Below are 25923 nucleotides of genomic sequence, written 5' to 3'. Positions count from 1 at the left end.
GCATTGGAAACACTTACCTAACGCCGCAGCAACTCCTTGACACATCTCTCGTGGGACGGCAGCGCTGTTGGTCTCCCCCGCCGCCATCGTTTCGCTGGCCGCTGTGGGGGGAGACTACAGCTCCCAGAGTCCTTGGCGCCACTTCCTGGTTCCGCAGAGCAGCGCGCCCGGAGGCGTATAAATTGGAGAGGCTCCCTCCGCGTCGCGGGACGCGCCGGGCTAAGCCCGGGCAAAGGGCGGGCCGTCTGTGGCCGTCCGGGGCCGACCAGGCCGGGCTGGGCTCTCCCCTTGATACTACGTTCCAAAAGTAAGTTGTCGCTGTTACAGTTCCCAGTCCATTGTCATTCGTGCAATCTTTGACTGCTGTTGCATAGAGGTCTGTGTATTTGTTCTGGACTTTGCCCACAACTCGCTACAGGAGTAGCCTACCAACAAAACTGTTTACCTGCCCAAGGAGGAAGGAGTTCAAGCAGCGCGGCCGCAGAGGAGGCGCGAGGCGCGGCCCCGGGACTGCGAGCCACAGCGAAAGCACCATCAGCTGTTTTCTCTTCCCGTGTGGGCCGCGCCCCCTCCCAGTGCCCTGCCCCCTTTCACCACTTACTGTTTTAAGCAAGGCTGCCAACGCACACCGCGGGTCGACGCCAGGGCCAAGGGCGGGCCTGTTCAAGCCTGGGCAAGTCTGGCCTGGGCTAATCCATTGTCATCCCCACTAAATCCATCTTTATTCATCCTGCAGCGTGGCCCCGGTAACATTATAATAACTATAACTATAGCTGCCACTATGACAACCAGGGCAATGAGGAATAAAACAGCACAAGGAGCGGGTCCCATAATCGGGCCGATCGATCAATTCATTAGTAAAGCTAATGACGCGATCAATCAGGGGATAGTCCTCTTAGAGAGACGCGTCTCCCAGGACCTCGCAGCAGCACGTAGATCTTCAATGGGCCTTTTGGCCCTAGCTAAAACACCCACCCAGCAGGAAATAAATGTCCCATTACTGCGCGAAACCCGTGTTGAACTTCATAACATACCAACAAGCGTTGATCTATCTGTCACCCACTTATCACTTGAAGAAGATACCTTGGACGATCTCGAAAAAACACCAACTTTGATGATTAGCCCCACCCAAATCACCCAAAGTCAACTACCAACTGCGATCGGGACTCAATTCTTAACCCAGCCCTCACTTCTAATAGTAGCTCCTCCAACAACATCTGATAAGGAGATAAGGGAGGGTCCTTTTCCTAATGAAGATAGCACAAGACTAGTAGTCAAGAACAAGATCAAGCAAAAAAATACACCAAGGCGCCTGAGGTCCAAAAAGACGACCCGTAATAATAACCGGAATAACACAAGCTATTCACCATCGGGAAACGCGGACGACCCCTCTGTTGCAACCGTACCGCCTGATGATCACAGGGGGTATGGCGCTACCAACTCGAACTATCTTGAGCTTAACCCACAAGTACTAGATGTAATTAAGGACCTTATAAAAACTCAACTAACACCAATAGAGCGAACCTTAAATAATATCGAAAAACAGATGGCAAGATTAATCAGCAACACTAGTCACCTTATGCCACCCATTACCACCTTAGCTCCTCTGCTTCCCACGACTTCCATCCATTCTAAGACAGTTACAGTCAAGAAACCCATATCGACGTTAATAACCCTCCCGAAACAAAATTCTCACAGTAACAGTATAATTGCCGAAAGCAAATCTCCCACGCCCAATATAACATTACCTATCACCAATTTAAACACTCAATCAGCCAACTTACAAACGGTAAGCACCTCTATACCATCTCAGAAAGGCTCACAGAAACCAGCACAGAAACCTACACAACTAAATCAGCTTAATGCAAAATCCCAGCAACCAAAGATACCATATGAACAACCATATAAATCTAGACAGATACCGGCACGCATTACCCTTCCACCTGAATGCGGAGCCTACGACCTTGTATTGGTAAATGTTCCAACACTTAAGCAAGAACAGAGTGAAACAACAACATCCCTGAAAAATAAGATACTTCATTGGTTAAGCCTGAATTGTAACTTCCCAATAGAATGTGTAGGGGAAATTGCCCACACGCAAAGAGTAGGTTGGATAGGCCCCTTACGGAAAAAATTCGAGGGGGATTGTGTAGTTATTACTTTCAGAAACCCCCAGTGGGCCGAAAAGACACTAGCCAAAGCACCACCACCCTCTACTTGGGAATTCAACACAACCCTTCTTCCATTAGGTTATTTCTACAGGCATTTACTAAATACAACCACCAACATCCCGTCTGCCCCTACTAATCCTTTTTTAGAAAGACCTTATCCTATTACCTCTTACCCTTCCATCCCTCATCAGAACTCTAAGTTTCTATACCCAACAGGCTCGGTCCAGTGGCATCAGAGCCAAACGTCCATACCCCCACCTATCCATCCTTATCTCTCTGATACTCCCCATCAAGAGAATGGAGATAATAGATGGAGGCAACCAGTTCCCCCGCTAGCTACTTCCTTTAACATCCCAATATATAACAGATTTAACGCCTTTTCTGGTTTAGATTTTAACGATTGACTTTTCAACCCTTACAATATTGGGGAACCCTCACAATCATCCATAACGAACCCAACTTCATCATCTAACTCATATTCCACCTCTGCAATAATGCCTACGCATTTGCCTCTTCCACTCATTAAACCTGAGTGCCCAAAAATCAATTATGAAGTTGTTACAATTGCAACACCGACCCAAACTAATCAGGAAATCATCGAACGGAGGGCTAAAGCAGGCAATCCAGTTGACTCTATCTTAGATACTTTGCAGTTTCATTTTACCTACTGGAATATCGCAGGCCTCTCCGCAAAGAAAATAGACCCCGCCTTCCTAAGCCAGATCAATTTGAGCGGTTGTATCTGTCTTCAGGAGACGTGGGCCATAAGACCTATACATATACTAGGCTTTAAAACTTTTTGGTCACCTGCGACGAAATCAACTTCTGGCAGAAATAGCGGAGGCTTAGTTATATATTTCAAAAACACCCTTTCTGTGGATGAGATAATTCCCATAAGATTAGATACAAATTTTCAGATCATAGCAGTTAAGGTCACCAAACAAAGACTCTACCTTATTATAAACTTTTATAATAACCTCTCCAACTCTGCTATGAACACGCTACTCCCAGAGATCTCCGCAATAATACAAAAGCAACGAACTATTCACATTAAAAAGGCATGCACAACAATTTGGGGCGGAGATTTCAACCTACATCTATGCAGTAATAGTGACAATAATAAATGTGGTATTAGTGATGAGTCCGATACAATCCTCACGCATTTTACACACTCTAATGGGGGGGAAAAAATGAATGAACTTATGGCTGAACTAGAACTAAACTTTGCTAATGAAACAAAGAATCCATCTGTTCAATTTCAGCCCACATTCAACGGAAGAGGTCTAACAAGTATAATTGATTTTATACTGATCTCATCACCCATAGGATCCATCGTAGAAGATTTTAAGGTTTTTAACAACCCCTTAAGTGACCATTTCCCCATTATCATGGTCCTCGCTGAAAGAACAAAGAATAAGCCACATGACATTCTGACCGCTCTAAATCAAAGCGATCTAGAGCTAGGCTCTTTGAATGGCTTTACATTGAAGTGGGGTAATATTGATAAAGAAGCCACAACAAAAAAAATTGTCACAAATAACCAAACGGATATTATTAACTGCTTGGATTCCACCACCCACCCTAGTGAAATTATAGTAAGCTTTCTATCAATTACAACAATCATACAAAAAGAATTGACTAAAAAGCACAAACAAAGGCCCCAACTGAAGAGAGGGTGGTTTGATACAGCATGTACTAAAGCATCTACACGCCTAAAGGAAGCTCTGAACAATAAACATAAGGACAGAGTCGAAATCATCAGGCTTAGAAAAGAGTATACAGTCGCCTTAAAAAACAGGAAAAAGGAAGTAAAAGCTGAACTATGGTCCAAACTGATCCAAAGCTCGGAACTTAACGATAGTGCTTTGTTCTGGCAGATAGTTCGTTCCCCGCTCCTAACAGAGAAATCCAACCTTCCATCAATTGATGTATCTATAAGCCAACACGAATGGGTGAACCATTTTACTAAAGTCTTTGCCATAGACCCGACCGAAGACACAGATCAGCCTGAACCTCTGCCACAAGTTGTGTATCCGTTAAATCTTCACTTCTCCCATGAAGAGGTCCAAAAAGCTTTAAAATCTTCAAAAGCAGCAAAAGCACCAGGCCCGGACGGCGTTCCGGTTGACGTTTTTAAACATCTTCCAGATCTTTGGACCCCGCTACTAACTAACGTCTTGAACGCCACCACTGAAGTAGGTATCCTGGAATCCTGGAAAACATCAACCTTGGTACCTATCTTCAAGAAAGGAGATCGAAATAGCCCAACATGCTATAGGCCGATCTCCCTCCTGGACTCCCTAGGCAAAATGGCAGGACGAATATTACTTGACCGCCTCCAGGAGTGGGCCCTAGAACACAAAATTATTTCCGATCTACAATATGGCTTTCGGGAGGGACTAGGAACAACTGACCAGGCTCTAAATCTGTCCCTACTGGCGAGCAAATACCTGGACGCCAAAGGGTCCTCATTCCACATGGCCTATGTCGATCTTTCCGCAGCATTTGACTGCGTGTCACACTCAATGCTGTGGAATACAATCTTGAAAATGGGCGTTCCTACGCCAATTGTGGATTTCTTACGCGAACTATATACAGGCACCACTGGCAGGGTAAGATTTGGGACAAAGGGCGAGCTCACTAACTTCTTCAGAGTGGAAAAGGGGGTCAGGCAGGGGTGCGTATTGGCCCCCTTCTTATTCACCCTATACACGAATGGCCTAGAGGTTGCTATGCTACAAGGCAGTAAGGACCTCCCGGCAACAGCTCGTCGGCAGATACCAGCACTTCTATATGCCGACGATGCTGTTATTCTAGCAAGAACATCAAACGAATTACAAATGGCCCTGAACAGATATTGTGATTTTATGGCAAGTTTAAACCTGAAACTAAACGCAAAAAAAACGTACACAATGCATTCAGGGGAGCAAAGAAACGCAAAACATAGGAAGTTAACGGCGCAGGGCGAACACCTGGATAGGACTAAAACCTATCCCTATTTAGGGATTGTCATTGACGAAAAATTCAAATGGACTCCAGCCATTAATACAAGAAAATTGATTTTCCTTCGAGAGACATCATCACTAAAAACCTTCTCGCAGAGATTGGGGCAGAGACAAATTAAAGAACTAGTGCAAATATATAACGCAAAATGTGTAAGCACTGCAACATATGGGGCGGGGATTTGGGGTTTTAAAAACGTGGACTCAATACAAACAATAGAGAATTCTTTCCTTAGATATTTGCTGGCGGTGCCCAAAACCTGCTCCACCTATGCCTGCCACTCTGAGCTGGGCATTGATTACATCACTGACATTATAAAATTACAACCAATAATGCTGTGGCGCAGAATATGGGTTACCGAGCAATGCCACTTGACAAGGACAATTATGCAAGATATTTTAACGCTAGACCATGCTAAGAAAATCAAATGGCTGTCGTACGTCAAAGCGTTATTGACAGATCTTGGATATAGGAAATACTTTGATCATCCATTGCTGATAGAGGAAATCCCTAAAAAGACCTTAAAAAGGGAGTGTTTAACTCATTTTCGTCAGCTACGTTTATTATCCGAGGTCCACAAGCCATCAGTCCAACATTCCCTGCTAGTCCAGACTGCGTTTTCTGCTGAACCTTATCTAAATTTTAAAATAACACAGTTTGAAAGAATGCTGCTTACCCGCTTCAGACTTGATTTGTTCCATCTGCTAGTTCTATTTCCTGAGCAAAATGTCAGGACTTCTACCATCTCTACGTGCCCTTGTGATTTGGTATCGCCACAATCAACGATACACACAATGTTATTCTGCAAATTCTATAGCGAGCCCCGGAAGCGCTGGATACTCCCTATCTTGAAGTTCTGGGGTGTCCGTCAATGTCGCCCAGCGTATTTGGCACTACAATTTCTGGAAAATGAAAACTATGCGAAAGCGATTGTATCTTACCTTAAATTTTGTATTCGCCACCGCACAAATTTATAACTTCAAACAACATCGCTTATACATATTAACGAAGGGACCGAGATAACAGAAATACTGTACATCTTTGCACATGTTGGAAAAATTTGCCCTAATGAAATTGTGATGCACTTCCATGTATCGCTGGCGGTGCCCAAAAATGTACATTTTAATAATCTTTTTAACTTCTTCTTTTATACAATTGTAACTGTGTTTTTATACTATTTGAACTTTTATGGTGTTTTTTCAAAAACTACCGAATAAAGTTGATATTGAATTGAATTGAATTGAATTGAATGCAGAACATTTTCCTGGATTGCGCTGGGAACACTTCAAAAAGTGCACCCAGCGCAATCTAGGAAGATTTGCCGCTTTATGGTGAATGTGCTGCCCCCAGGGCAGCTGCAAACTCACGTGAAAAACTGAGCAGCTTTGAAGCAGCCACTCTGTGTGTCACTGTGCAGGCGGCAACATGACTGCACTTTAAAGATAATTAAGATCCCCTTGCAGCCGGGTGCAGTGAATGACTGCAGCCGCCTCCAAGAGGATGTCTGAGGGGGTTCATGGGATCCCTTTTCCCGCGGCCAGAGGACTGCCATCAGGGGTCTGTCATTGTGCCTCCTGATAGCGTGTTTGCCTCTGCGTCTGTAATACAGCGCGGGCGCAGTGGCAAAGGGATTCCCTCATTTGCATGGGTAACAGAGGGTGCACAGGAGCACCAATTCTGCTGAACAGAGGATGCGCTGAAGGTGCTGTTGGCATGACATGTGGCCATAAGACTGCCAGGGGGAAGCCATTGCATTAGAAGCTCAGACTAGCTATTTCATGCCCAGAGGCCTGGGTCCACCGGGGGAATGTCACCGCGTTGGCAGCCCAGACAAGATGAATCATGCCCAGGGACTGCCAGGGGAATGCCACCACATTAGGGGCCCGGACTAGCTTAATCATGCCCCAGAGGCCCGGAACTGCCAGGGGAATGTCTCCGTGTTGGGAACCCAGACTAGATTAATCATGCCCAGAGGCCCGGGACTGCCATGCGAATGCCACCGCATTGGGAGCCCAGACTAGATAATTCATGTAAGGTTTATGCCAGCATATATCCTAGAGTGGCACCAGGTCACATAGTGGTACTGAGTATCAAGTCCCATAGTTTTGGGATTAAATCTCCCTACTGGACCACATACAGTGATGGGTGGTGCCTGGTGCCCACCCCATGAGCTGCCCATCCTGTCGGGCCTTGTCAAGGGATTTTCAAAGCACGAATTGAGTTTGCTGGGGAGGGAAGAGAAACAGGAGACACAAGGTGAGGCCTTTTCTTTGGACCCGAGGGCGGCAGGTGTTACTGTGCAGTATCCAGGTGGCCCCTCCCATCCCCTCCCAGGGGACACCATTCAACTCTAGTTCAATAACAGAGTTACTCACTTTGTACACTTGGCCCTCCCAGGGAAACCAACTCTGGGGGTGCGGGTGGAAGAGGGCGGAGGGGGGGTGTGAGGGGGAGGGGAAGAGCTTGGGGGTGGCAGCGATAATGTTCGCTCAGACACTTATCTTCTAAAGAGACCAGGGGCTCATTCAGAGAAGACGCAGGAAATCTGCCGACAGCTCGAGCCGGGCTCGAGCCTGAAGCCTGGCTCTGGCTCTGCTCAAGGTCCCGCTGGAGCCTCAAGCCCATAATGAGCCGAGCTTTCATGCGACTTCTGCCTGCCACCCTCGCTCTACCCTCATGCACAAACGGGTACAATCAAGCATTACCATTTGAGATACAAAGGAGAGACAAATAGAAACCCATTTAGAGGCTGATTTGTACTAAGTGACAGCAAAAAACCTGAGATTAATCACAGTTTCCCCGCTTAACCAAATTGTGTGATCTTAGGCAAATATTGTATGTTACCGATCCTCCTTTTGCTTCATTATCACATATGAAAGCACCTTCAAATAAGTGACTTCAGGATGCCAGGAGTCCAAAAATCTGTAGCGTTTTATGTAAAAAAATCTAACGTCGCTCAGTATATAGGAATCTGGGCCACATACAAGGTTCATATGACGACTGTCTCGCCATTCAGTCCACTAATGGCACTGTCTCCAGTACATGGGAAACATTTTCAGGGCTCGGCTCGGCTCGAGCTCTAAGAAAGAGCCAAGTCAAAGCCTTGGCTCTGCTCTCACTGTTAATTTGTGGGGTCGCCTGCGTCTAATTTAGAGTTGGGCATTACCCAATGAAGCTAAAAAAACGCACTCAGCGACTCATAGCCCCCCTCAAATAAAGGTCATCCGGAGGGGCCCTGCACGCAGTCTGCAAACGGAAGGCTGGCCACACTGGGCACTAGTGGGCAAGGTGCCCAACAGAGAAAGCTTCACTTTCCTCGTGCCAGTAACTGCCATCCTGGAGGCCTCGCAGTCTTGGATGCCGATAAGTCACAGATCAAAGGTCCCCTGAGCAGCCCCAGTCATATTCCAAAGTCTGGGGCCTGTTGAGCTAATCTCTGCTGCACCCCGATAAGGAAGGCGCTGGGCCATGAGAAGCCACGAGCCACCGAGAAAAGGCCTCCATCTGCCGCCTGCCTTTACTCTCTTATCTGAAACAGGATCATGTAGCGAGTGCTATAAACAAACCTTGACAAACTGACAAGGTGTGCAGCCAGCCCTACCCCACTACTGCATTCCATCCACCAGGAAATATGACATTTGCAATTGTAACTTTACCATAACATGCTGGGAAACTGCAAGGAATAGGACAGAAGGGGAGTCAAGACAGAGAAACTTGCAGCAGGAGGGGCTGGGACAAGGCACCAAATGGAGGGACGAAGGCAGAGAATAGGTGCAGTGAAAAGTAAATGGGCAAAAGCTACAGGCACAAAGCAGGGTGCAAGAAAATGGAGGAGCATGGTGACAGCAGGCAGAGAAAGGTGCAGGGACCAAGGGGTGTGGAATTTAATCAAATATCTACTTGTCCATGGGGCAGGTTGCTTCATAAATCTACTTGTCCTGAAGTAAAATACACTTGTCCCTTTGGTGCCATGTAGTGGGGCCACAAATTATGGCAGCAATCTCATGATATAAGAGCTCTCCCGATAGCCTCTCTGATTATGCCAGGCTTATACCATAGTACGGGTTGAATACCAGTAATAGTTTGGCACCTTTCCGCGGATCTACATACTGGGGCTGAAGGTAGTTTGAGGATTGGCGCACCCTTTGAGTCTGTGCAAACCTAATACCTTGTATGTTTTAGGGGTTTTCATCAGTTCTCCTCCCAATCAATCAATCTGGGAATTGTAAGTGCGCTACTCACCCGTGAGTGTCTCAAGGCGCTGGGGAGGGGAGTTGCAGCTCCGTACAGTCGAAGAGCCAGGTATTGAGAACCTTCCTGAAGTTGTTCAGGGAGGGGGCACGTCTGATGTCGAGCAGGAGCTCGTTCCAGTTCCTGGCCGCGATGTAGGAGAAGGCTCTTCCCCCTGATTTGGTTCTGCGGATGCGTGGGGTTTCGGCGAGGACGAGGTTAGTGGATCGGAGGTTTCTTCGGGGTATGTGGAAGTAGATTCTATCGTTGAGGTAGAGGGGTCTGGTGTTGTGGAGGCATTTTCCGGCATGGGTGACTCTTCTTGACGGGGAGCCAGTGGAGATTCCGTAGGTGGCGGCTGATGTGCTCGTGTTGAGGGATGCCAAGGATGAGTCTGGTGGAGGTGTTCTGTATCATCTGGAGTTTGCAGAGTAGTGACTTGTTTATGCCGGCGTAGAGGACTTTTCCGTAGTCAAGTTTGCTGGTTATGAGTGCGTGGGTGACGGTCTTACTTGACTAAGGGTAGATCCATTTGAAAGTCTTATAGAGGATGAGGAGGGTGCTGTGGCAGCTGGATACGAAAGCGTTTACCTGTCTGTTCATAAAGAGGAAGGAGTCCAGTACAATGCCAAGGTTTCTGGAGTGGTCCGAGGGTGTCAGAGGGCTGCTGAGGGCAGCGGGCCAACTGGAGCTGTTCTATGGTGATGGGGTGGTTCCGAGGACGAGGAATTAGGTCTTCTCTTCTAATCTTTTCCGATACTGAGACAGGTTGGAAATTTACTCCTGACAAGGGCAGAAGTAAGGTTTTGAAAAAGTAGGTAGAAAAGTAGAGAAACTGAACTTGTAAACCATCAACAAATTTTCGCATGAACAAATTTGCACATGCATACGTGATCGTGCAAAAATGCAGTTCACAAATATTTCATAGGAGTATGATTTCCTGACCTCCTTCTGTAAATGTTTGTGAATTCATAAAAGCCATAAATCTGCACTAATGCAGAGAACTATATAATGGGTGCAATTTTGTGACTTTCTTTAAGAATTGAGAAAGTTAGGTCTGAAGTTAACCGAGACCTTTTATTTTTATTAAAATTCGTTCTCTCTCTTTATCCATCTATCGGCTGTCTTCACTGTGAGTGACAGCATTCTTCTTTTTCACTAGGAGCACATCCGCACATAAAATAGTTTTCTTCAGTGCTAGAAAGTATTTGGCAAACTGTGCTTTTTGAGACCAAAATATATTTGAGCTTTTTGCCAATGTTTGTTATGATGGTGAGGGCATGGCAGCTCCCACAACAATAAAGGTTTACCAAACAGATGTCAAGTCAAAACACGCACTGACAAAGCCGAAAGGTTGGACACCAATGTTAGACCTTTTGGCTTTGCCAGTGCTTGTTTATTTTCATGTTTTCTATAATCTTGTTGAACCTGGTCACACTGTTGTTCCATTGTGATTATTTGGTGGAAATACTAGCATGCATCAACGCATTTCACCAAATGATGCTTCAAAGAAATGGGACCTAAAACTGCACAGTGGTTTATCAAAACAGTTTTTTTCTAGCTGCATTTCTTGTGAAAGCAAAGACTCCTCAATCCTGCTTTCAACCTTCTGAAAATATTTGCATCTCAAAGAGCATTCTGGGAGCATTATAAATAGCCTCATATTCTTGAACTTTGCAAACGTGTGTACACATTATTTATACAGGAACCACTTTCAATGGTGCAGTCCGAGCCTACAACATTACCGTAGACTCTAGAGCGCTCACCCTAATAGGGCTTTGCATTAATGAACCATAAATACAAGTTTCAACAACATTAACAGAGGCACACAAATATAACTGTAGACAATGCCCTTCCCTGATCCATAATGTGGAACTATAAACTGGCAGGCAAGGGTTGAAAACATGCTGTCCTTTACCCTAAATAATATGTTCTGGGCATCGAGCTATAGGAATTCCACACCCCTGGGTGAACACAGAGGCCCTGCAGCAGGGCATGGGTGCCGACCACAGAGAGGGGCACTGCAGGAGCGTATTTACCACTTTTTGCTGGTGTTTCACTGTTTTTCGACCTTAGTCTGGCTGTGGCCCTGCTAATCAGGACCACAACCTAGCTGCGTCCTCTCCAAGATGGTTTCCATGTACATGAGGTACATATCTACTTGGATTCTGGAGTGCCTTATAAGCCCTTAGTATATGGTATACTATGTACCTAGGGCATAGGTACCTCAGAGGCTTATCAGGGGCTACAGCATGTATTATGCCACCCCTGGAAAGCACTCCAAAATGACACCACAGGTCTGCTACTGCAGCCTGTGTAAGGGTGTGCTTGCACCCCTTACTGTGGTATAGGCTACCTATATCACTACCCTATACAGACACATATAAACCTATAAGCCACTCCTATGGCAGGCCTTGACAATCCTGAAGGCAGAGTGCTTGGTTTTATGTGAGGGTGCCCAAGCATGAGCGGAGCTCCTCTGCAGCTTTCGGAAATACTTCCTTATGGATGTTCTGTGATACAGCCATACCATATACTATTAAGTGCATTATAACTTTGCGGTAAATGCTAACTTTGGGATGGCTGCGTCAAAACATGTCGTGCTTGGTGTCAAACGTTTTGGAATACTACCCCCCCCCGCCAATTTTGGCGGCCAGGGTAGCATTCCACCCTTCTAGAGGGAGAGACATGTTCACACCGGTAGGACTTTCCTGAGCCCTGGCATCACAAAATGGATGCCTCTGCCACAGACACGGGTCTGGCTTCCTGCTGCTGACCGAAACTACGGCAGGGGAGGCCTGGACAATAGGTTTCCTGTCGAAGGGAGGTGTAACCACCTCCCCAGACAGGCTGATGTGTATTGGGGCTGGGCAGGAGCACACTCTGGTACTTTGAAGTCCTGCACTGGGGGTACACTTGGTGTCCCTGTGCATACTACAGTTCACTGGTGTGAAACTGGACCAAGGAAATGGGTGTAACCACCCCTCTTTCCTGGCCCACCCATAGGTGGGACCTTAGAGTTAGTCCATCCCCTAAACTCACTATAAGTATAGGAATCCAGTCCCTAGGACTTTAGATTACCCTGGATGAATCTCTGCAACTTACATCCTGGACCTTCGACGTTCTATCCTGACTAGAAGAATGAAGAGATCTCCCTTGGGGTCAAGGTGTGACTCCCCTGCTTGGCAGGCACCAAAGAAGCAACTGACCGGTCTGCAATTCTGAAGCTCCCGCCGGACGTCAAAGTCTCTGTATCCCGAGAGGTGGATTTCCAGACTTCCCCGAGGCTACCCTGAGTCCACAGCAAAGCTGAGGCCCGTGGCTATCGTGGGTGACGTGGAACCGTGACCCCTGGACACCGTGAACTTTTGCAGTAACACTATCTTTCTGGTCCTCCTCGAAGTTGTGCTTTGGGCTCCGAGTAGCCCCAGCCTTAAGCAACTCCTGCACCGAAGATTGTTGGCCTCCACTCCACGAGTGACCCGTGGGCCAGCTTCAAGTGCGACCGCTCGAGGCTCCTTCGCGATCACTAGCCCGTTGGCAAGCAGGTCCCCACGAAGGCGACTCCTTTTCTGATTGGGCTTACCTGGTTGCTCCAGACATGCCCTCACTTACCCTCGCTGGGTGAGTCCCTCAGACCTTGCTGGTCTGTACCGCAGTCCCTTCTCTGAATTCTAGTGACTTGCCGTTGCCAAGGCTTGTTGGGTCCATTCTAGTCACCGACACCGCAGCACTCGACAGACTTTGTGGGACAGCTCGAATCCGGCTCGTGGACTTCGTCGACGCCTCCTGGACCTCGTGGCTGAAGAGTCAAGACACCCATCAACTCACCTGAAGCACCTGACATCTGTGGGCATTGGTCCATCCTGCCCTAGGTCACTGGCAAGTGACCCAGACTCTGTCCCCTATACTTTCACGTTCCTTACATCACAGATCCAGGCTTGGATCTCTCCGGACACTTCTCCTCTTCACGGCAGCAGCAGTTCTTTGCAGGCTTCCATTGAAATCGACGACGCGACCCGACACCAAAATACACCTATGCACCCGACTTCCCTGGGTGAGGTAACTCGAGTACACCTGTGCTCTCGTGGGTGCTAGCCCTAGAACTTCTTAGGTCCAAAAGGGTTTGGTCCTGACTCGATTAGAAGTGTCCCTAATCTTTAAAATACCAACCGCGACATTGCCCATATAAGATAATAGGAACCCGGGGTTGTGTTTTCACACTGCATCCAGTCCCCGTGGGTCCCCAGTGTCACTACCTTGGGTGGTTCCTTGGGGTCCCAGCGATTCTAGAGGCAATAGGCCTAGTGCCTAATCCAGTCGTGGTTCTTATACCACTTTTTTGGTATATTGTTTGGTACGCCCCTAGGGCCCAAACGTGTATTTGCGATTTTACTGATGCTTGCTCACTTGTAAACTAAGTACTTCGAACTCCAGTCTCATAAAGAGACTAGAGGGGTGTGTTTGATCTTAAATACATATATTTTGAATTTATACCTGGTGTGGTTGTCCTTTCATTTGATCATTCCGCAGCGGACGAGCGCAGCGGGAGCGCCGTTTGCGCGCCGAAGGCGCGCCAAAGGCAAGCCCGTCTGTGCCCGTCCGGACCCAGGCCCAGAGACTCTGCCAGACCTACCCCTCAGTCGCCTGATGTATACAGCAGACACGCTTCTGAATCTCCGACCCGAAAAAAACCTAGGCTGCCGTTATATTCACGACACAGATAAACCCTTCACAAGCTGTACGCGCTGTTATCCAACCATCCAGCCCACAGCCAATCCTAGATTACAGCTAGGTCTTCTCAACTGTCGTTCCCTCCCCAAGCACGCACTCGAAATCAACGAGATGATCCAAGACCAAGGCTTGGATGCACTATTTCTTACAGAAACTTGGCTTTCTGACAGCTCCGACGCGGACGCTGTATCCGCCCTTCCCCCAGGCTACCTCATCCAAACCCTCCATAGACCAAGAGGTAGAGGAGGTGGGCTGGCCATAATCTACCGGGAAAATCTCACCTGCAGAACGAGTGACGCCCAAATTGATAATTCTGAAAGCTGCCACTTTTCTCTTCAGCCTTCCCCGACGCACTCCCTTTCGGGACTCCTGATCTATCGGCCTCCAGGTACTCTTGGGAAATTTCTCAATGCAGTCACCGAAACGGCTTCTCAACTAGCCGCTTCCGTTTCCAACTTCCTCATTTTGGGCGACCTGAACCTTCACTTTACAGATCCCACTGACCGGTCTGCCTCGGACCTACTAGCGGACCTTCTGTCATTTAATATCAGGTTAGTCAACAAGGAGCCCACCCACGACAAGGGACACTTGTTAGACCCCGTCCTTACCAATGCCAATATCACCACCAGTCCACCTTTGCCACTTCCATGGACTGATCATCTCTTAGTCCCCATTTCATGGGAGGCCCCTATCGTGACCACCCAGCCCGGGAAAATTAAAGTCAGTGACAGACGATGGCACAAACTCATCCCATCGGAATGGTCGGACATCCTCTCTAACACCACCCCAGTGCTCTCCTCAGACGCCATAACGGCCGATGAACAGTTTTGCTCCTGGATCACCTCCTCCCTCGACACCCTTATCCCCAAAACTCCCATCCTCAGACACAATAAACGTATACCCTCAGCCCCATGGTATACCCCAGAGCTCAAGCTGCTGCGACAGAACTGCAAGAGAGCTGAACGGTCATGGAGGAAGGAGAAATCCAACGCCAATAAGGACGCCTACTCCACCTCCTTATCAGCTTACAAATCTATGATCGACAAAACAAAGAGTCGATTCTTTCAGGAACGAATCGAAAAAGCGGCCTGTTTAAGTAAAGAAACATATACCATCCTCAAAGAACTCCTTAAGGTTCCAGACACAGCCCCTAGAAACCCCCCAGATCCAAAGGCAGATCAGGAAAAATGTAATCAGCTAGCCAGCTTTTTCCAAGGAAAAATCCAAAAAATCCTGGACTCCATCCCCCCGACTAATTCGAGCGAAACGGACGACCCCCCCGATACTTTGATCACCCCTCGTCTAACTTCCTGGGGACAAATAACCAACGAAGAGGTAGAGACTACGCTCACATCCATCAAAAGCGGATCCCCTAGGGACCCCGCCCCGCTACGAACCCTTAAAGAAGTCGCTCCCATAATCATCCCCCCCCTCACCCAGCTGATCAACGCTTCTTTTCAACAGGGAGTCGTCCCCCCTAGCTGGAAAGCGGCAGTCGTTAAGGCGCTGCTAAAAAAACCCTCCTTAGACGCAGCTGAACTGGTCAACTACCGACCTATATCCCTCCTCCCCGGGACAAGCAAGGTTGCAGAGAAACTGGTGAATAAGAAACTCTCCCAGTTTCTTGAATCTAATAAACTGCTAAAAAACTCGCAGACAGGTTTTCGCCCAGGACAGGGCACTGACATCGCCCTCCTGGCTGCAGTGGAGGAGGCCAGAGCACTCTTAGACGAGGGAGGATCAGTGGCAGTGATCCTCCTCGACCTGAGCGCGGCCTTCGACACCGTCAACCACCAACTCCTGGTTAAACGGCTTAAGAAGGTAGGAGTAGAAGGCACCGCTCTATCTTGGCTTTCCTCCTTTCTGGCCCAACGTTCCTTCCAGATCTGGGAAAATAACACCCGCTCCTCCGATACTCCCCTCCAATGTGGGGTGCCTCAGGGCTCCTCCCTGAGCCCCACATTGTTTAACATCTATATGTCCCCATTGGAGGAGGTCGTCATCCCGTTCGGAGTGAGCATTGTCAGCTACGCGGATGACACACAGCTAGTTGTCTCCCTCTCCCACCCTAGTCAACAGCCAGCGGATCTATTCAACTGCTTAACACAGATCCAAGGGTGGATGAATAACTCAGCCTTAAAGCTGAATGGTTCTAAAACTGACATTCTCCTTCTGGGTCAGAAAGGATGCACCTTCCCTCTGAACACCTGGCCACCCTGTCTGGGCCCCCCCCCCTGCTCCCAAACAGGAAGTAAAAAGCCTGGGAGTATGGATTGAAACAGATCTCTCTTTTACTACGCAGGCCAAAAGAGTAGCAGGCACCTGCTTCGGCCTACTCAAAGCGATGAGAAAGATTCTGCCCCTCCTTCCACCCACATCGCAAAGACTTCTCATCCAAGGCCTTATTCTGTCCAGGCTTGACTATAGCAATGCTATATACCTGGGCGCACCCGAAGCAACCTTAAATAAACTGCTGAAAATTCAAAATGCTGCCGCCCGGATCCTCACACATACTCCTGCCAGAGCTTCAGCCAAACCTGCTCTGAAGCTCCTTCACTGGCTTCCAGTGAGAGAACGAATAACATTCAAAGCCTTAAGCCTGGCTCATAGGCTAGTGCAGAATCAGGGCCCCCCCATTCTGAGGAAATTCATACAACCCTATAAAGCCCCTAGATCTCTCCGATCGGACAGGGAGTCCCTCATCACCGTGCCCAGATTCAAAAAAGCCCGCACGGGTGGAAGACGTTTCTCGATCCACACAGCGCGCCTATGGAACGCCCTTCCTCGAGACCTGAGGAAAGAATCAAACTATTTACGATTCAGGAAACGACTCAAAACCCACTTGTTTCCTTAAAACAGCTTTTAACCACTCCTTTTTGCTCGGTTTAAAATTGCTTTTGTCTAAAATTGCTGTACCCCCCTTTCCCCCCCCCCCCACTGGTGTAGGGATTTTGTTAGCGCTGGGATACCTCCGGGTGACTACGCGCTCTATAAAAATTTTTAATAATAATAATAATAATAATTATAGACTGGTAACACAAGCTGCTTTACATTCCTTCAAGACTTAGCCTGAAGGCTGCTCTCTATGGCTACCACTAGGATAGCTTTCAATAAAGGTTGTGTTTAACCTATCACCATTAGGGGTTGTTTGAACTGATACAAGGTGCCCACTAGAACTAGTGGACAGCATATATCAGGCCACCTTCTCACAATGTGCCGACCACAGAGAGAGGCACTGCAGCAGTGAATGTGTGCCGACCACAGAGAGAGGCACTGCAGCAGTGAATATGTGCCGACCACAGAGAGAGGCACTGCAGCAGTGCATGTGTGCCGACCACAGAGAGAGGCTCTGCAGCAGTGCATGTGTGCCGACCACAGAGAGAGACACTGCAGCAGTGCATGTGTGCCGACCACAGAGAGAGGCTCTGCAGCAGTGCATGTGTGCCGACCACAGAGAGAGGCTCTGCAGCAGTGCATGTGTGCCGACCACAGAGAGAGGCACTGCAGCAGTGAATGTGTGCCGACCACAGAGAGAGGCACTGCAGCAGTGAATATGTGCCGACCACAGAGAGAGGCACTGCAGCAGTGCATGTGTGCCGACCACAGAGAGAGGCTCTGCAGCAGTGCATGTGTGCCGACCACAGAGAGAGACACTGCAGCAGTGCATGTGTGCCGACCACAGAGAGAGGCTCTGCAGCAGTGCATGTGTGCCGACCACAGAGAGAGGCTCTGCAGCAGTGCATGTGTGCTGACCACAGAGAGAGGCACTGCAGCAGTGCATGTGTGCCGACCAGAGAGAGGCACTGCAGCAGTGCATGTGTGCCGACCACAGAGAGAGGCACTGCAGCAGTGCATGTGTGCCGACCACAGAGAGAGGGACTGCAGGAGGGTATGTGTGCCGACCACAGAGAGGCGCTGCAGCAGGGTATGTGGTGCCGACCACAGAGAAAGGCGCTGCAGGAGGGTTTGTGTGCCGACCACAGAGAAGCGCTGCAGGACAGTATGTGTGTGGACCACAGAGAGGCTCTGTAGCAGGACATGGGTGCAGACCACAGGCAGGCACTGCAGCAGGGAATGTGTGCCGGCCACAGAGAGGCACTGCAGCAGGACATGTGTGCCGACCACAGAGAGGCGCTGCAGCAGGGTTTGCGTGCAGACCACAGAAAGGCATTGCAGCAGGGCATAGGTGCAGGCCACAGACCAAGGCTCTGCAGCAGGGTATGTGTGCAGACCAGAGAGAGATGCAGTGCAGCAGGACATGGGTGCAGGCTAGTGAGAGACCCTGCAGGAGGTTGTGTGTGTCAGCCACAGAGAGGCGCTGCAGCAGTGCATGTGTGCCCACCACAGAGAAACACTGTAGCAGGGCAAGGGTACAGACCACAGAGAGAGGCGCTGCAGCAGGCATGGGTGCAAGCCAGAGGGAGGCATCTCAGCAGGGCATGGGTGTGGGCTAGTGTGAGGCACTGCAGCAGAGTGTATGTGCCGACCACAGACAGGCGCTGCAGCAGGGTATGTGTGTCGACCACAGAGAGGCTCTGCAGGAGAGTATGTGTGCCAACCACAGAGAGGCACTGCAGCAGAGTGTATGTGCCGACCACAGAGGCGCTGCAGCAGGGTGTGTCGACGACAGAGAGAGGCCGTGCAGGAGGGGATGTGTATCAACCACAGAGCCGCTGCAGCAGGGTATGTGTGTCGACCACAGAGAGAGGCCCTGCAGGAGGGTATGTGTACCAACCACAGAGGCGCTGTAGCAGGGTATGTGTGCAGACAACAGAGGCTCTGCAGCAGGGTATGTGTTCCAGCCACAGAGAGAGGCCCTGCAGCAGGGTATGTGTGCCAAACATAGAGAGAGGCACTGCAGCAAAGTATGTGTGCAGACCAAAGAGAGAGGTGCTGCAGCAGGTATGTGTCGACCACAGAGAGGCGCTGCAGCAGGGAATGTGTGCAGACCACACAGAGAGGCGCTGCAGGAGGGTATGTGTGTCGACCACAGAGAGGCGCTGCAGCAGGGTATGTGTGCAGACCACAGAGAGAGATGCTGCAGGAGGGTATGTGTGCAGACCACAGAGAGAGATGCTGCAGGAGGGTATGTTTGTCGACCACAGAGAGGCGCTGCAGCAGGGCCTAGGTGCAGACCACAGAGAGAGGTGCTGCAGCAGGGTATGTGTGCAGACCACAGAGAGAGATGCTGCAGGAGGGTATGTTTGTCGACCACAGAGAGGCGCTGCAGCAGGGCCTAGGTGCAGACCACGTAGAGGCGACGCAGCAGGGTATGTGTGCAGATCACTGAGGCGCTGTAGCAAGGTATGTGTGTCGACCACAGAGAAGCGCTGCAGCAGGGTATGTGTGTTGACCACAGAGAGGCACTGCAGGAGGGTATGTGTGTCGACCACAGAGAGGCGCTGCTGCAGGGCATGGGTGCATACCAGAGTGAGGTGCTGCAGCATGGAATGGGTGTACACCACAGAGGCCCTGCGGCAGGGTATGTGTGCCAACCACAGAGAGAGGCCCTGCGGCAGGGTATGTGTGCCAACCACAGAGAGAGGACCTGCAGCAGGGTATGTGTGCCAACCACAGAGAGAGGACCTGCAGCAGTGCATGTGTGCCGACCACAGAGAAGCGCTGCAGCAGGGTATGTGTGCTGACCCTAGAGATGAGCTGCAGCGGGGTTTCTGTGCAGACCACAGAGAAAGGCCCTGCAGGAGGGTATGTGTGCAGACCACAGAGGCGCTGTAGCAAGGTATGTGTGCAGACTACAGAGAGAGGTGCTGCAGCGGGTATGTGTTGACCACAGAGAGGCGCTGCAGCAGGGTTTGTTTACAGACCACAGAGAGAGGCCCTGCAGGAGGGTATGTGTGCCGACCACAGAGAGGGGCACTGCAGCAGGGCATGGGTGTCGGCCACAGAGAAGCGCTGCAGCAGTGCATGTGTGCTGACCACAGAGAGAGGCACTGCAGCAGTGCATGTGTGCCGACCACAGAGAGAGGCACTGCAGCAGTGCATGTGTGCCGACCACAGAGAGAGGCACTGCAGCAGTGCATGTGTGCCGACCACAGAGCGAGGCACTGCAGGAGGGTATGTTTGTCGACCAAACAGAAAGGCACTGCAGCAGGGCCTAGTCGAAGACCACAGAGAGAGGCGCTGCAGCAGGGTATGTGTGCAGACCACAGAGAGAGGCGCTGCAGCAGTGCATGTGTGCCGACCACAGAGAGGCACTGCAGCAGATTATATGTGACGACCACAGAGAGGCGCTGCAGCAGGTTATGTGTGCCAACCACAGAGAAGCACTACAGTAGGGCAATGCCAAACACAGAGAGAGGCGCTGCAGGAGGGTATGTGTTCCAACCACAGAGAGAGGCTCTGCAGCAGGGTATGTGTGCCAAACATAGAGAGAGGCTCTGCAGCAAAGTATGTGTGCAGACCAAAGAGAGAGGTGCTGCAGCAGGTATGTGTCGACCACAGAGAGACGCTGCAGCAGGGAATGTGTGCAGACCACAGAGAGAGGCGCTGCAGGAGGGTATGTTTGTCGACCAAAGAGAGAGGCACTGCAGCAGGGCCTAGGTGCAGACCACAGAGAGAGATGCTGCAGCAGGGTATGTGTGCAGACCACAGAGAGGCACTGCTACAGGGCATGGGTGCATGCCAGAGTGAGGTGCTTCAGCAGGGTATGTGTGCAGACCAAAGAGAGAGGTGCTGCAGCAGGGCCTAGGTGCAGACCACAGAGAGAGATGCTGCAGGAGGGTATGTTTGTCGACCACAGAGAGGCACTGCAGCAGGGCCTAGGTGCAGACCACAGAGATAGGCACTGCAGCAGGGTATGTGTGCAGACCACAGAGAGAGATGCTGCAGGAGGGTATGTTTGTCGACCACAGAGAGGCACTGCAGCAGGGCCTAGGTGCAGACCACAGAGAGAGGTGCTGCAGCAGGGTATGTGTGCAGACCACAGAGAGAGATGCTGCAGGAGGGTATGTTTGTCGACCACAGAGAGGCGCTGCAGCAGGGCCTAGGTGCAGACCACATAGAGGCGCAGCAGCAGGGTATGTGTGCAGACCACAGAGAGGCGCTGCTACAGGGCATGGGTGCATGCCAGAGTGAGGTGCTTCAGCAGGGTATGTGTGCAGACCACAGAGGCGCTGTAGCAAGGTATGTGTGTCGACCACAGAGAGTTGCTGCTGCAGGGCATAGGTGCACACCAGAGTGAGGTGCTGCAGCATGGAATGGGTGCAGACTAGGGGTGGGCGGAATTTGCGAAATCCACCTTCACAAATTATCGCGAAAATGTTTAAGATTATCGCAAACAAGCGGAAATATCGCGAAGATGCGGAAGTTTTTTTCCCGCATGTTCGTGAGATTTTCTGCATGGTTGCGGGTCGCCAACTTACCCATCTGGTTGCTCGCGGGCGCGGCCATCTTGTTTTGAGTTGTCTCGCGGTGCATGATCACGAGAAGAAAGACGTGATCGCGCGACGCATGACGTCACTGCGGGCGCGAACTGTTGCGAGACAGCGCAAATGGCTAAAAACAATACAACATCTCATGGAGAACGCGACCGGATCAAGAAAACTTGTCGGCGAACGCAGGGATTCAGGTAAGGCGATCACGCGCGCGCGAGAACGTATTATTTTACAGCGCGAGCAAGAAACAAATTATCGCCAAGCTGCGGAAAGCGGAAATTTTGACATTTTCGCGCTCTCCGCGGAACGCGAAAATGTCAAATTTTCGCAATTTCCGCGAACGGAACGAAATTTTAGCCCAGGCCTAGTGCAGACCACAGAGTTGCTGGAGCAGGGCATGGTTGCAGACCAGTGGGAGTGGTCGTGGCTGGGCACATGTGCAGACAAGAACATTTGTGCTTAATGTCAGACAAACAGCCCCCGGCTGCAGACCAGGCAGAGTCACAGAATCAGGCATCATATCTATCTGGGATGGTCTACAGCAGCAGACAACAACAGAGTAGCTGCCTGCTGCTTTTGGATTCAGCAGATGCCAAAAACACAGATTATGAATAACCATCTAGAGCTCAATATTGAAAAGACCGAGATTAAGACCTGCGGACAACAATAAAAGTACCAGCCTACTGCCAAAGGGCCTAAGGAACATGAGGCCCCTCCAACAACTTCAAGAGATGTTAGAACCTAGGAGTAACCACGGATTCAGAACAATCCTTGCTACTGCATGTTAACAGCGTCATAAAAGCGCCTTCTACACAATGAAAAACACTGTTGCATCTTTCCATACCGATATCAACTGCAAGCCATTGTCACACTCGTAATCTCCAAACTCGACCATGCCAACAGCCCAAACCTTGGATCACCGGGATTCATTATACACAAAATACAACTCCCCAGAATGCTGCCGCAAGCTTCTTTTCCGCCTTCACCCAAGACAACGCACAACTCCAGCCCTGCAAGCTCTCCACTGGCCACGTATAGCTAGAAGAGCAATGCTCAAGTACTCTGCATTGTCCACAGCGACTCCCAAGGAAAAGAGCTGCTATACCTACAGGTTAAATTCAAGCAATGCAACCAAAGGTAACACTGCACTCCTGCCTTGCACCACTTATTATACCACTTACTGAGATGGGAGGCCCTGTTTTTTCAATACAAGCCACCTAACTCTGGAACCCACTACAAGCCAGCATTAGAAGCACCCAGAAGCCTATACACTCCAGAAGACAGTTGGAAACTGCTATCTCCTAGAAAACTGCAACACCCACATCCCAGCAACAGAGTCCAGAAAACAGTCCCATCCTCAAGCTCAAGCCTCAGTTTACATTGGAAGCAATTCAACCAGCAAACGGCTTTCGATATTCAATTGACCCAAGAAGGGCTGACCTAACGTTCGCCCTGGCATTATATAGTTATGTACTTGATATACAACAGTTAAGGCCCTCCTGATTTTGGAAGCGTAATATTAATTCGATGTAGCATATGGTGCTGTACCCCATGCTGACGATGGTCTGGTCTGTTGGGAGAAGGGAGACGGGGTACGGCCTATTAGAAAAAGCATATTGTCTGGAGCAGCGAGAGAGAGGATGGGTGCTGAGGAAACTTGCCTCTCTAGTGAAAGGGTGCAAGAGACTGCTGAGTGCGGAGGTTCCACCGACGAGGCTGAACACTGACCACTGACTGCACAACTGCTGCATAAGAGAGCCCAGGCCAGGAAGGGTCAAAGACAGGAGAAGCCTGGATTTATAGTTAACACAATGGTAAGGAGATTGGAATTACAGCTTCGGGTAACTTATTAACAGAAGTAACTAGTACTGGAATGGGAGATCTAGAAAACTGCGTTCAGACACTTACCATGATAAGGTGAAAGACCACGGTTTAGAAACTTCAGGAACTCTTTAGCAGCCCCGCGGACAGCATCCTTCGAACCTCTTCCTGCGGCAGCCTGAGGAGAAGAAATCAAGGTTACTTCTCTCTTAAGAACAGAAAGCAAGGGTTCAGCAGGCCATGGAGCAGAACCCAAGACATCAAAGTTACTTCAATGTGACAAAGCGACAAAAGAATTGAGGACAGGACCCAAACCACAAACCCTGTACCTTCCTGGGGAAAGGACATTAAAATTACTTCAATCTGAGGAACAGAGAGCAGGGACACTAGAAGGGACACTGCCAGGGAGGGAAACAAAACTCAATAAATCAATGTTAATTGAATCTAAAGGAGAGAGAGCAAAGGACACTGCATGCCAGGGAGAAGGAACTAAAGAGTCTGTGTTATTTAAACCTGAATAATACAGAGCAAGGGGCACTGCATGTCAGGGAGTAGAACCTAAGAAGTAAGGATTACTTAAATCTGAGGAAGAGAGAGTAATGGACACTGCATGTATGGCGCAGAACCTAAGAAGTACGTGTTACTTAAATCTGAGGAAGAGAGTAAGGGACACTCCATGTAGGACGCAGAACCTAAGAAGTACGTGTTACTTAAAGAGGAGGAAGAGAGAGTAATGGACACTCCATGTAGGACGCAGAACCCAAGAAGTATGTGTTACTTAAAGATGAGGAAGAGAGAGTAATGGACACTTGATGTAGGGCGCAGAACCTAAGAAGTATGTGTTACATTAATCTGAGGAAGAGAGAGTAATGGACACTGGATGTAGGGTGCAGAACCTAAGAAGTATGTGTTACATTAATCTGAGGAAGAGAGAGTAATGGACACTGGATGTAGGGTGCAGAACCTAAGAAGTATGTGTTACATTAATCTGAGGAAGAGAGAGTAATGGACACTAGATGTGGGACGCAGAACCTAAGAAGTACGTGTTACTTAAAGATGAGTAAGAGAGAGTAAGGGACAATGCTTGCAGGGTGCAGAACCCAAGAAGTACATGTTACTTAAACCACAGCAAAGAGAGCAAGGGACACTCCATGTACGGAGCAGAACCTAAGACGTATGCGTTACTTAAACCCAAGGAAGAGAGAGAGTAAGGGACACTAGATGTGGGACGCAGAACCTAAGACGTACGTATTACTTAAAGATGAGTAAGAGAGAGTAAGGGACAATGCTTGCAGGGCGCAGAACCCAAGAAGTACATGTTACTTAAACCACAGTAAAGAGAGCAAGGGACACTGCATGTACGGCGCAGAACCTTAGCAGTACATGTTACTTAAAGATGAGGAAGAGAGAGAGTAAGGGACACTCCACGTAGGGTGCAGAACCTAAGAAGTATGTGTTACTTAAACCACAGTAAAAAGAGAGTAAGGGGCAATGCATGTAGGGTGCAGCGCCTAAGAAGTCTGTGCTAATTAATGATGAGGAAGAGAGTGTAATGGACACTGGATGTGGGACACAGAATCTAAGAAGTACATGTTACTTAAAGATGAGTAAAAGAGAGAGTAAGGGGCAATGCTTGTAGGGCGCAAAACCCAAGAAGTACGTGTTACTTAAAGATGAGGAAGCGAGAGAGTAAGGGACACTCCACATAGGGTACAGAACCTAAGAAGTATGTGTTACTTAAACCACAGTAAAAAGAGAGTAAGGGGCAATGCATGTAGGGTGCAGAGCCTAAGAAGTCTGTGCTAATTAATGATGAGGAAGAGAGAGTAATGGACACTGGATGTGGGACACAGAATCTAAGAAGTACATGTTACTTAAAGATGAGTAAAAGAGAGAGTAAGGGGCAATGCTTGTAGGGCGCAAAACCCAAGAAGTACGTGTTACTTAAAGATGAGGAAGAGAAAGAGTAAGGGACACTCCACATAGGGTGCATAACCTAAGCAGTATGTGTTACTTAATCTACAGTAAAAAGAGAGTAAGGTACAATGCATGTAGGGTGCAGAGCCTAAGAAGTATGTGTTAATTAATGATTAGGAAGAGAGAGTAAGAGACGCACCATGTGGGACGCAGAATTTAAAAAGTATGTGTTACTTAAAGAAGAGGAAGAGAGAGAGTAAGGGGCAATGCTTGTAGGGCGCAGAACCCAAGAATTATGTGTTACTTAAAGATGAAGAAGAGAATGTAAGAGACACTATGTAGAGTGCGGAAACAAAGAAATACGTGTTACTTAAATCAGAGAGAGAGAGAGTAAGGGACACTCCATGTAGGATGCAGAACCTAAGAATTATGTGTTACTTAAAGATGAGGATAAGAGAGAGTAAGGGGCACTCCATGTAGGATGCAGAACTTAAGAAGTATGTGTTACTTAAAGATGCGGATAAGAGAGAGTGAGGGACACTGCATGAAAGGCACAGAACCTACGAAATACGCGTTACTTAAACCAGAGGAAGAGAGAGTAAGGGACGATGCTTGTAGCGCGCAGAACCTAGAAGAGAGAGTAAGGGACACTC

At 49.0% G+C, this 25923-nt stretch overlaps 1 protein-coding gene across 3 annotated transcripts in view; it reads right to left on the bottom strand.

Annotated features, from left to right (window-relative positions):
* Nucleotides 1-25923, bottom strand: part of DNPEP (aspartyl aminopeptidase) — a 479746-nt gene that overhangs the window by 295738 nt on the left and 158085 nt on the right. For all 3 annotated transcript variants that reach the window (XR_014980105.1, XM_085650112.1, XM_085650111.1), the window contains exon 2: nucleotides 23441-23531. Coding sequence is in view for 2 of the 3 variants with exons in the window: in XM_085650112.1 (XP_085506238.1) it covers nucleotides 23441-23531 (91 nt within the window). In the remaining variant the exon portion in view is untranslated. The remainder of the gene's footprint in view (nucleotides 1-23440; nucleotides 23532-25923) is intronic.

The sequence above is a fragment of the Triturus cristatus genome, chromosome 3_2 (assembly GCF_964204655.1).
Source record: "Triturus cristatus chromosome 3_2, aTriCri1.1, whole genome shotgun sequence".
Lineage (NCBI taxonomy): Eukaryota > Metazoa > Chordata > Amphibia > Caudata > Salamandridae > Triturus > Triturus cristatus.
The sequence above is the reverse complement of the archived record's forward strand: the minus strand, read 5'-3'. Positions and strand labels throughout refer to the sequence as shown.